This window comes from Notolepis coatsorum, assembly GCF_963971535.1.
Source record: "Notolepis coatsorum genome assembly, chromosome: 4".
NCBI lineage: Eukaryota > Metazoa > Chordata > Actinopteri > Aulopiformes > Paralepididae > Notolepis > Notolepis coatsorum.
Window position 1 is genome coordinate 11,560,103 of NC_140168.1, and position 13,232 is coordinate 11,573,334.

The 13,232-nt window shown below is 42.6% G+C and overlaps 1 protein-coding gene across 1 annotated transcript in view; it reads right to left on the reverse strand.

Annotated features, from left to right (window-relative positions):
• The window catches only part of LOC311226405 (receptor-type tyrosine-protein phosphatase S-like), a 134,588-nt gene that overhangs the window by 10,530 nt on the left and 110,826 nt on the right, over positions 1–13,232 (reverse strand). Inside the window, exon 14 of the mRNA XM_084311833.1 lies at positions 10,143–10,321. Coding sequence (XP_084167959.1) covers positions 10,143–10,321 — 179 coding nt within the window. The remainder of the gene's footprint in view (positions 1–10,142; positions 10,322–13,232) is intronic.

Sequence of the window (13,232 nt, forward strand, 5' to 3'; positions counted from 1 at the left end):
AGGCCTCCTCTCCTCCTCCTCTTGCTTATGTTGCATAGTGGTCGAAGCTCCCAGGTACTCCAGAGCGGCCTGGTAGCAGAACTGATACTCGTCCTGCAGGAGAAAGAAGGGGTAGAGAGAGTTACCCAAATGTGTTCACATGGCCGAGTCTCCCGATCGATGGCGTTAACCGTCTGTAGTGTGGCAGTGAAAGGTTAACCTTCTGTAGTGTGGTAGTGAAAGGGTTAACCATCTGTAGTGTGGTAGTGAAAGGGTTAACCTTCTGTAGTGTGGTAGTGAAAGGGTTAACCGTATGTAGTGTGGTAGTGAAAGGGTTAACCTTCTGTAGTGTGGTAGTGAAAGGTTAACCTTCTGTAGTGTGGTAGTGAAAGGTTAACCTTCTGTAGTGTGACAGTGAAAGGGTTAACCGTATGTAGTGTGGTAGTGAAAGGGTTAACCGTATGTAGTGTGGTAGTGAAAGGTTAACCTTCTGTAGTGTGGTAGTGAAAGGGTTAACCGTATGTAGTGTGGTAGTGAAAGTGTTAACGACGCCGGGCTGGTTTTCAATGTCTGCACTGGGGCCGTGTGATAAGGATGTCCCCCCCCCCCCCCATATGTCTGTATGTACAGCGTCAATAAGCCCTATTGACGAGCTTTGTGGGCATTACATCATGTATACAAAGCTCTATAACGAACCGCCGTGGAGGACTGAGGGTTAAGTCAATAACTCGTCCTTGTAAGTAATTGTTGCAAGTCGGCATTGCGTTTTCGAAGGGATCAACAGGAAGCGCAAAGAGCCTCGACAAAGGCTGGTGGGGGTGAAAACACAAACACTCTTTTCTCTCCAAAGTCTCCTTTCAAATCGGTAACGGCGCCTTCTTCCTCTGTGGTTTCCCGGGAAAGCTTGGCGACCGCTCGGTGCTGCCACCACTGGTCACCGATAAAACACATCACTATTACTGTTAACCTGTCAGGTCAAGGTTTAAGTTTAAGTTTATTAAAAAAAAAAAAAAAAAAAAATTACCCAGGGACAATGCACATTAATCAACATCTTCAGTTTCCACATCAATGTAAATGTGCCAGAATTAGCTAATGAGCTAGTTTTCATCTGTAGGCTCTGCCTAACATGCACATATTTAAGGTTTGCTGATCTTATGGGCCAGGGAGCAGTGATGGCAGCACCGGACGCTCGTCGACTAGAGGAGACTCCGGAGAGAAAAGGGTAATTAATACTGTGTTATTATCAGCAGCGGCTTGTGTTTCCACCCCACCAGCCTTTTGTCGAGACTCTTTCTGTTGATCCCTTCGAAAACACAATGCAAACTTGCAATAATTAGTTAGGACGGGTTTTGACTTAACCCTCTGAATCCATGGCGGCTCCTTATAGAGCTTCGTGTACTGTATATGTAACGCTTAAAAAGCTTGTCAATAGAGCTAAGCACCAATATGCAAAATCACGTGTTAAATTGATATTAGACTGCATTTAACTGCATGGTAATGTGTGATACAAATACACTAAACACTGATCTCTCCACACGCAAGCACACATGAACACACACGCACACGCACACGCACACACACACACACACACACACACACACACACACACACACACACACACACACACACACACACACACACACACACACACACACACACACACACCACACATCCTTACTAGCACTCTCTCACACACCCCACACATAAACACACTACAAAAAAAGTCACTTTAAAAACATAACTGTATATTTGCATATTATTTTTTTTGGATCCACTTTTTTTCTCCTTTTTTTATTTTTCTCCCATCCCAATTTAGCCGTGCCAATTCTCCCCTCCCCTGTCGCATGTGCCCCCCACTGGCCGGTTGTAGGGAGGATAGAAGCCTTGCATCACATGTCCCCTCCGATACATGTGTAGGCAGCCAGTCGCATCTTTTCACCTGCCAGCGCGGACTCTCATTTGGCGAGGAGTAACGTGTAGGAGGCTCACACCACCCCCGCCATTTTCCTGTTTCTGCTGTGCAGGCGTCCCCCAACCGACCTGTAGGAGTCGCTGTCCACAACGTCCAGATTACCACCCATCGACTTCCCACCCGCTAACTCTGCCAATTGAGTTAAGTATGATGGCCGGCCCAAGCCGGAGGCAACGCCGACAGCCGGATTCGATACCGGTGTCTCGTGCGTTGGTGACGAGCGCAATGTCCGCTGCGCCACCCAGCCGCCCTATATTTGTATATTATTGTATAGAGTACTCATTACCTTTATTTCTTAAGCTGAGCATTGTATTTTATTATTTGTATTTTTGGGCATGGCCAACATCATTTACATGTCTCGTACAGTATGTGACGAATAAATCTCTTGAATCTTGAACAAACCAAAACTATTTTGTAATTTTGTAATCATTCTGTTGGAATTTGTAGTAAATATTATTATGTCATCATCATTCATTTTTTAGACAATAATAATTGTGTACCACTACAATATGATCAAACTGTATATATTATGAACGCCTCCTTGACCTCAGTCTGCACCATGGCGGGCCTCTGCGTGCGCAGCATCTTGACCGTCTGGAAGATGTCCACGGCTCCCTCGTAACGCATCCGCTCCAGGACGATGCTCAGGGTGATGAAGACACCGGTACGGCCCACGCCAGCACTGCACACACACATCATCATCATCATCATCATCATCATCATCATCATCATCATCATCATCATCATCATCATCATCATCATCATCATCATCATCATCTTCGTTTTACGTCCCTATGTTCCCACTACAGTGAGGTTGGACGGCCGATGACTCCACGCCACTGGAGTTATCATTTTTTGGTTTGTAGCAAATTTTTATACCTCGGATGCCCTTCCTTACAGGTAACCCCATTGTAGGTGAGGACCTAGCCTTTACACACAAGGCAGTGCTGGTTTCTTTCAGGGTTTTCTCCCTTAGACACACACACACAACTATTATGACATATCCATCTATCTATCTATCTATCTATCTATCTATCTATCTATCTATCTATCTATCTATCTATCTATCTATCTATCTATCTATCTATCTATCTATCTATCTATCTATCTATCTATCTATCTATCTATCTATCTATCTATCTATCTATCTATCTATCTATCTATCTATCTATCTATCTATCTATCTATCTATCTATCTATCTATCTATCTATCTATCTATCGACAAAGTTGATGTGAGTGAATGGTATTTATATAGTTAGATGTCAGTTGTCGTCAGTGTAATAGGTTTAACTGGCATAATTCACACCTCACGCACACAAAGTGTCTGTCGATAACGTGTACGTGGCTGGTACCAGGCGCTTTACCTGCAGTGAACACTGATTGGTCCATCCTGGCCGAACTGCTCCTTGGTTTTGTGAACTTGGCCGATGAAATCGATGAAGCCCTCCCCAGACTTGGGCACGCCCTGCTCTGGCCAATCGGTGAACTGGAACTGACGCACTGTCCGTGACTGACCGTCCTGTGGGAAGGAAAGGAACCAATAAGAACAATACTGCTACAGATCATTCACCAATAATAATAAGACTATAGGCTATTCACCAATAAAAACAAGACTATAGGCTATTCACCAATAAAAACAAGACTATAGGTTATTCACCAATAATAACAAGACTATAGGCTATTCACCAATAAAAACAAGACTATAGGCTATTCACCAATAAAAACAAGACTATAGGTTATTCACCAATAAGACCAAGACTATAGGTTATTCACCAATAAGACCAAGACTATAGGTTATTCACCAATAAGACCAAGACTATAGGTTATTCACCAATAAGACCAAGACTATAGGTTATTCACCCATAATAATAAGACTATAGGTTATTCACCAATAAGACCAAGACTATAGGTTATTCACCAATAAGACCAAGACTATAGGTTATTCACCAATAATAATAAGACTATAGGTTATTCACCAATAAGACCAAGACTATAGGTTATTCACCAATAAGACCAAGACTATAGGTTATTCACCAATAAGACCAAGACTATAAGTTATTCACCCATGAGAACAAGACTATAAGTTATTCACCATAAGGACAAGTCCATTTAAAAAGAGTCCATCTGCCTTCCTGTCTACACGCACCAGTGCCTATGACCCTTTATTGACTAACTACTACACAAAGACCTTGTTTAAACTTTATCCCTCTGTTGTATTGAATGAGGAATTAACCCAGCCCCCCCCCCCCCCCCCCCCGCCCCATCCGCCTGTCTAATGATTCCTGTTATCTGATCCCACATCAGCGGCCGAGGTTAACTTCTACCAGTAAGGTCCGTCGTCTCCCTGCCATTGTCAACCACTCTGTAGGCAATTACATCTTTTCTCTTCAGTTCCGCCCGACCGACTCCCCTTTTAATGGAGATCAATAGAGAATCTGTCAATGAGGCGTCAGCGCGCGACAGGCTTAAGCGGGGTTATCTATGACTGGCGCACGCACACACGCACGCAGGCAACGCACACGCACACACACACACACACACACACACACACACAGTCAAAGGCAGGCGACAGGAGAGTACAGGCTTGACTAGACACAGACAGACACACTTGCACGCCCACGTAAAACACACACACACGAGCGCACGCTCTCTCACACGCACACACACTCAGTGGGTCAATAGAACATGCTTTGTGCCACGTCTCTCTAACAGGTCTGATGGATAGGGAATAGAGGGGGAAATATAAAGGAGTCTGATGTTGCAACGGTGTCTGAATAAAACATGAAATACACCCAGAGAGGGATCAAACACGCACACACACACGCGTGCGCCGCACGCACAAACCCACCCTTGCGTCTGTGACCTTGAACTCCCGGAGGATGTACTGGGGCATGTTGTACTCCGCCATGGGGTCCACCACGAAGTACTGGTACCGGGCAGAGCGTTCTGCGGGCCAGTACTGGTGACACTTCTCCTATAGGGACACATGGGAGGCACGTTCAGTCACACACTCATCTGAAGGTTAATTTTGGTTCTGATGTGTTCATATTAACACTTTAACTGCCGGAGGTTAAATTCATGACCATGCATGGGTTGCCAGCTCTATTTGTCTATGGAGACGTTCCCCTTCTTTGCAGGGCTATAACTTTTTAGATTATATTGCTAGATTGCCATTATTAGGGCCCATTCAATGTCCTATATGTAATGTTCAGGGTGAAGCAACGTTAAACTTTTTCATTCACATATTCATACTAAAGTATGGTCTAAAGTATAAGTATGTTTTCATCTCTTTCTGCAGCTTTCTCCAGAACGTGATTTATAGCCCCAAATGCATTATATTGATGATGAAATACAGTTTGATGGCAATCGGCGCGATATAAAAAATTCCAACTGGACATGGTTCTAGAAGTTACTACACGTCATCTGATGTTGACCGGATGGCCGAGGGGGCATTTATAATTCCGTGGGCAGCGTTATACCATTCATCTAATGTGGGTCATATGTTAGGTCATCAGATCAGTTAGTATAGAAGACATTGAAAAATAACGCTGAATCTTACCGTATCTTCCTCGCGCCGTTGGGCGATGAGCGTGGAGTATACATTTTCCTATTATGGGATGTTGAAATACCCGCTCCATTTCCAGGTTGTATAATGGTATATACGTACAAATCCTGTTGTTTATCGAGTTATTGGCAACGGATCGCTATGTATTGTGACGAGCTAGAGTGCCGGGACCTATACCGAGTGCCCGGAAGTAATATGGGTGAACAGCACATCGTCCAAGTAACTTCCTGTTTGGCGATTGCGCCGATCGGCCACCAGATGGCGCTCTTGAACCGCTAGAGGGTTCAGTGGGGCTTTTTGGTGGGTCTCAGGCCAGCGGATGGGAAATATGAATCCGATCACAGATTTTTGAAATATTGATATCAAAGACGAGTTACGGCGTCTTCGGCAACTTGAGCATGGCGGGGAAGGACGCCTAAACACGTCTTTCGGCACTTAAAGTGTTAATACACTAGCCGCTAGTGGCTTAGAAGAGGAACATGGCAACATTATGGGAAACGCTCTTGCCATCTTCTCCACACTCACTTTAAATAAACAACTCACTGTAACACCCACTTTACCCACTTTAGACACTTAACACACTTTATATTTGATTGGTAAAGAGATTTGCACTACAACTCACACCTCATTGCACCTTACCCTAAGTTGCACCTCATCCCATGTCTGCATTGTATTGTATATTGTAATGTAACTCAGTTACTAATTCTTTCTACTCTGTATTGTATATTGTATATGTGTATATTGAACACTTTTGTTTACACTTTGTTTACGTATTTTTTTTTACTTTCTATTTTATACTTTATCTATTTTTTTAATCTAGCACACTCTCAGGAGCAAAACAGAAAAAAGCATTTCATATAAAAGTATTCTGTATTTTTGTGAAACTTGAACTTGAAGAGTCAGACAGGAAGATAGAAACCAATCTCCTCACTGTGCGTTCAGTAGAAAGCAGTCCATTAATTTGTGCTAAGCTAGGCTAGCTTGCGGCCGGATAGCTTTCCACTGAAACGCACAGGGAGGAAATTGGTATCCATCTTCTTATCGTCCGACTCTGGAGAAGTACACCCAATTTCCTCCGGTCTAAGACGGTGCAAAGATATTAGTGAAAATGAGCAACAACTCTCACCCAAATCGAAAAACTAGAGTAGCTAAAACTCAAACTTGTGATGTCATGTACACACACACACACAAGCACACACACACACACACACACACACACACACACACACACACACACACACACACACACACACACACACACACACACACACACACACACACACACACACACACCAACACACATACACACCAACACACACACAGACACACACACGCACACTTGAATGCTATATTTGAATCGATCAATAAAGTTATACATACACACACAAATATATCGGATATGAAATATCTGAGAGGTTCAACGTGGCTTGAGGGTACTTAAAGGGGGCCGCCACTCAAAAGAAGAAATTCTGATATGTTATTTCCGAGAGATGAAAGAAAACGTTCTGTGGGTCCACAAAACCAGCCTCCCATTCATCGCCCATGGAGCAGCGCCGGACGTTATACTCGATGACGTCACACATGTTTGATTCTTGCTCCTCTGGTTTCCGGCTTCGGGAGAAGAGAGTAGCTCATGTTCACGCAATATTGATTGAACCCGTCTCTTAGGCCATGGAAATAACATATCCGAATTTCTTCTTTTGAGTGGCGTTCCCCTTTAAGTACCCTCAAGCCACGTTGAACCTCTCAGATATTTGATATCCGATATATTTGTGTGTGTATGTATAACTTTATTGATCGATTCAAATATAGCATTCAAGTGTGCGCGTGTGTGTCTGTGTGTCGTGTTGGTGTTTGTGTGTTGGTGTGTATGTGTGCGTGTGTGTTTTGGTGTGTGTATGTGTGTGTGTGTGTGTGTGTGTGTGTGTGTGTGTGTGTGTATGTGTGTGTGTGTGTGTGTGTATGTGCGTGTTGGTGTGTGTGTGTATATGTGTGTGTATATGTGTGTGTGTATGTGTGTGTGTGTGTATGTGTGTGTGTGTATGTGTGTGTGTGTATGTGTGTGTGTGTATGTGTGTGTGTATGTGTGTGTGTGTGTGTGTGTGTGTTTTGGTGTGTGTATGTGTGTGTGTATGTGTATGTGTATGAGGGGCCGTTTCAATAGCATACGTATGACATACAGCGACAGTATACGACCTAAACGGCCCCTCATATTGTGTGTGCTCTGTATGTGTGTGTGTGTGTGTGTGCGTGTGTGTGTGTGTGTGTGCGTGTGTGTGTGTGTGTGCGTGTGCATGCCTGTGTGTGTGTGTGTGCTCTCTGTACCCGTCCCATCTCCCGCAGCTTGGTGAGCATCACCACTATGGTGGAGTTGTGTTCCCACAGCATCCGCCAGAAGTCCTCTGTGGTCTCAGCCAGCGGCCCCTGGGTGGCGATGTAGCCTCTCTGCTGCCTGGAACTCACAGACAGACGCACACCATATTGAATGAATGACGTTTTTATTTTATTTTACGGTCTTATTTACAGACAAATCAAAAACACCCATGTGGACTTGCAAAAAAATCACAAATGTACATAATAAGGCATGAAGCTCACACACAAAATCCAAACTCAATGACAGAAGAAAAGGAATAGGCTGAAGCACATGCTTATTTTCGCCTATCCTTTACAAATTCTTAAAACGAAATATATTTTAATATAAGAAAGAAAAACTTGCCTTTTTTTTTTTTAAACAAATGTTTGATGTTTTACTCAAAACTGTATTTTATCCTTTAAGGAACCTGTTCCACCCCAGGTGAAAATCTGCATAAAATGTATACCTAGGTAAATGGAATATTGCTCCACTTCTACAAGGGCTATTTGCATATTCTTGGTATCTAGGAACATCTATGGACCTCAATGAATGTATTCTCAGTGTCAAAAATATTGTGTCTATTACTAGGCTTGCTTAAATTGTGATGAAAATATGAATTATGATTTTTCTTTTCATCTTTGACAGTGAATAAAACCATGATAATAATGACCAAACTTAAAAATAAATATATGATAATAATGTCAAAAGGGGTCCCCTGAGAAGTACACAACGTCAACCCGTCACTAAGGCTATTCCACAATTTAACTCCCAAAATTTAAACACATCTAGCTTTTACATTAGTTCTTACCTTTTTACATGTTTTAAGAATACACAACCCTCTTAAATTATACTGTCCTTCTCTTGGTTGAAAGAGACATTGAATACAAACTGGTAGGCTTTTACTCTTAGCATGAAAAATGATGAGACTTTATATATGAACATATATAATGTAATGTACAAGTTTCAAGTTTGTTTATTATTTGTCATAATAAAATACAGAATACTTCATGAGGAAATGCTTGTTTCTGTACGAGCCCCTGAGAGTGTGCTACATACAGTAAAAAAAGTAAGTAAGAAGTAAGTAAAAAGTAAGTAAAGGAATGTTCAGTCAATCTACTTCTTCTATCTACAAGAAGTAGATAGATTCAACACACAAACATGCATGCATGCACGCAGGGGTGTTAGAGTTCTCTCTCTCTCTCCCTCTACTCTCTTCCCCCCCTTAATTCCCCTCATCTCTCTCTCTTTCACTCTCTCTCCCTCTACTCTCCCCCCTTAATTCCCCTCATCTCTCTCTCTTTCACTCTCTCTCCCTCTACTCTCCCCCCTTAATTCCCCTCATCTCTCTCTCTTTCACTCTCTCTCGCTCTACTCTCCCCCCTTAATTCCCCTCATCTCTCTCTCTTTCACTCTCTCTCCCTCTACTCTCCCCCCTTAATTCCCCTCATCTCTCTCTCTCCCTCCCTTACCCCTCTCTCTCTCTCTCTTTCACTCTATCTCCCTCTACTCTCTCCCCCCTTAATTCCCCTCATCTCTCTCTCCCTCACTCTCTCTCTCCCCCTTCCTCTCCTTCTCTCCACCCCCCCCCCAAATCAATTGGATCTTTGATTTTTACTATTAATTAGACAGACTAATGCTGTAGATTAATTGAATTTGATTGTCAAGTCAAGTCAAGTCAAGTCAAGAGTTTTATTTGTCACGGCATACAAGTATACAATGAAATGCCAACTCTTGACTTGACTTACACAAGTATACAAGTATACAAGTATACACAAGTATACAATGAAATGCCACCCGCATTTCATTGTATACTTGTATGCCGTGACAAATAAATAAATAATAAATAATTGTGTATTTGGCTTTGACTTGTTTAATGTAGTGAAATTGTGTGGTTTGTTTTTTGTATTTGGGCTTCAGAGTAGCTATACTGTTTCTGCCGGCCAACTGCCGGCCAATCAAATAAATTCAATCAATCAATCAATCAATCAATCAATCAATCAATCAATCAATCAATCAATCAAGTCATGTTAAAGGTAGATCTGAAACAGCCTCAACATCGCCTCTGTGTCCCTCAGATCGCTGAATCATCAGAAACGCCTCGTCACTCCTCCTCCCCCTCCTCTCCAGCGAACACACCTGACCTCAGATCTGACAGCATGTGACGGGTGAAAGCACCGCGGTGGTGGAGTCCCATCCGATCCACTTACCCGTCGAGGGATCGTGCAGAAGGACGAGGAGGAGGAGGTCGGGTCACATTAGAAACAACACCCACCTGTATCCGTCGATGTAACTGGCGTTGACGTAGTCGGAGCCCTCCAGGCCTCTGATTGGCTGCAGGCAGACGCGCGTGGTCTCGTACGGCATGATGTTGACCAGTCGGTTCTTGAACTTGTTACACGGCAGGTTGGCAGTGACGAACCGCGACGTGTGGGCTTTGGTGTTGGCCAATCGCTGGAGACAGAGAGAGAGAGAGGGAGAGAGAGAGGGAGGGAGGGAGGGAGGGAGGGAGAGAGAGAGAGAGAGAGAGAGAGAGAGAGAGAGAGAGAGAGAGAGAGAGAGAGAGAGAGAGAGAGAGAGAGAGAGAGAGAGAGAGAGAGAGGGGGGGGAGGGAGAGACAGAGAGAGAGAGAGAGAGAGAGAGAGAGAGAGAGAGAGACAGACAGACAGAGACAGAGAGAGATAGAGACAGAGAGAGAGAGAGGTAGAGAGAGAGGGGGAGAGGTAGAGAGAGAGGTAGAGAGAGAGGGGGAGAGGTAGAGAGAGAGGTAGAGAGAGAGGGAGAGAGAGAGAGAGGGGGAGAGGTAGAGAGAGAGGGGGAGAGAGAGAGAGAGAGGCTTGGTATTGAATGCTTCAGTGCCATTGACCCTCCTCAAATGGTGGCCATTTTGCTCTGATGTCATGCTCAGGTGGCTTAATCCCAACCTGAGCCTGACATAAGAGCAAAATGGCCGTCATGTGATTATGCTCAATTGGGGCAATTCAATTAGATTAGGCAACAATATGATGCATCGTAACTTTTTTCTTTGACAATTATTATCAAAGATTTAGACAATCAATATTTTAGTTTAAACCATTGACATGGGTTACAGACTTACAGTACATATTTTCTTTTACCACCTTTTATTTATTATTATTATTTGTTAATAATATTTATATAAAAAAAAGTATAATCTTTTTTATTACCTACACTGAATATTCCTCTCAAGAAGCCCTACCAGTGATTTGATTGGCTGTACACACCTTTGACAGATGAATTGAAAAGACGCTGCAGAATGTGACTGGGGAACTATTCCACTCCTGTCACTGCACCACATGAAAGACAGGGGGCGCAGTTTGTATTCCAGCAGTTTTAGTGTGGCAATATCTCATGGATTAGGTGTGAGTGCCAAACTTGGAAATTGATGATACTCAATGATACGTGTGGTTTGATTTTGGTTGGACAAAGGCATTTCTCCTTTATTATATTATTATATTATATATAATGCACAGTGATAGGAAAAATGGAACAACAATTGGGCACGACAGGCGACAAAGACCATAGGCCAAGAAGTCGATTCACTTCTATTCAGTTAATTAATTTTAGTATATTTTCAAATAGGCAATACTATAAAAATAATAGATGAAAAAAACATTTATTATTGAATCTTTTATTGTATGTCAGCATTCAATTTGAAATGTGACCGGACCATTAAATAATGTTCAGTCAGCAATAACTGAACATTATGTAATGAAAACCTCACACCAAGACATCAAGTTCACAGCATCAGTTGATTTAATTTCATTATTGAATACATTTCAATTTAGCAACTTTACAGATAGGCGCAGCTGGATTCCCACATTCATATCAGAGTGTAACAATGCATCAATTATTAAAATAAATTTTTTACACCTCTAATACATTGTGTTATTTGTGTGAACGTGGAACGTTACAGTATGTACTCTCTACCCATGTATTTCTCTATCTCCCTCTCTCTGACATTACATTAACCCTTTCACTACCACACTAGACGGTTAACCCTTTCACTACCACACTATAGACGGTTAACCCTTTCACTGCCACACTACATGCTGTTAACCCTTTCACTACCACACTACAGACGGTTAACCCTTTCACTACCACACTACAGACGGTTAACCCTTTCACTGCCACACTACATGCTGTTAACCCTTTCACTACCACACTACAGACGGTTAACCCTTTCACTACCACACTACAGAAGGTTAACCCTTTCACTACCACTACAGACGGTTAACCCTTTCACTACCACACTACAGACAGTTAACCCTTTCACTACCACACTACATACAGTTAACCATTTAACTACCACACTACATACGGTTAACCCGTTCACTACCACACTACAGACGGTTAACCCTTTCACTACCACACTACAGAACGTTAACCATTTCACTACCACACTACAGACGGTTAACCCTTTCACTACCACTACAGACGGTTAACCCTTTCACTACCACACTACAGACAGTTAACCCTTTCACTACCACACTACATACGGTTAACCCTTTAACTACCACACGCCATACGGTTAACCCGTTCACTACCACACTACAGACGGTTAACCCTTTCACTACCGCACTATAGAAGGTTAACCCTTTCACTACCACTACAGGCTGTTAACCCTTTCACTACCACACTACAGACGGTTAACCCTTTCGCTACCACACTACAGAAGGTTAACCCTTTCACTACCACTAGTAGTAGTAGTAGTAGTAGTAGTAGTAGTAGTAGTAGTAGTAGTAGTAGTAGTAGTAGTAGTAGTAGTAGTAGTAGTAGTAGTAGTAGTAGTAGTAGTAGTAGTTTATTTAACATTTAACCGTCTGTAGTGTGGTAGTGAAAGGTTGACCTTCTGTAGTGTGGTAGTGAAAGGGTTAACAGTTATGTATTCCATAGTACATAGAGTGCACCATCCATACATAATGTGTCTCGTCTAGCCTTGAAGGTAACCGCTACGGCAGTGACATGCTCTTGGTTCTCAGCCCACTCAATGTTCCTTGTACTTTGCACCATGTCATTGTTATAAATGCTAAGTGTGGCCATTCTCAATAACCTGTAATTAGTAGTAATCGTTCACATGTTTGACATTTACATTTGATCATTTAGCTGAAACGCTTTTATCCAAATCGATTTACACGTTCTGTACGACAAGCCATCAGGAAGGGCACAACTCTGATCAGCTGAGTAACAATGTTCATCAAAGTGTTGAGTGCTACAGTGTAGGTTATTAGGACAACTGCAGGTTATTATTATTTTTATACTTGAACACTTGCTCTGACTTGGTATATCAATGCTCTTTCATGCATTTATTTTGCATTTATTTTAAATTTTTTGGACTTTATGGTGT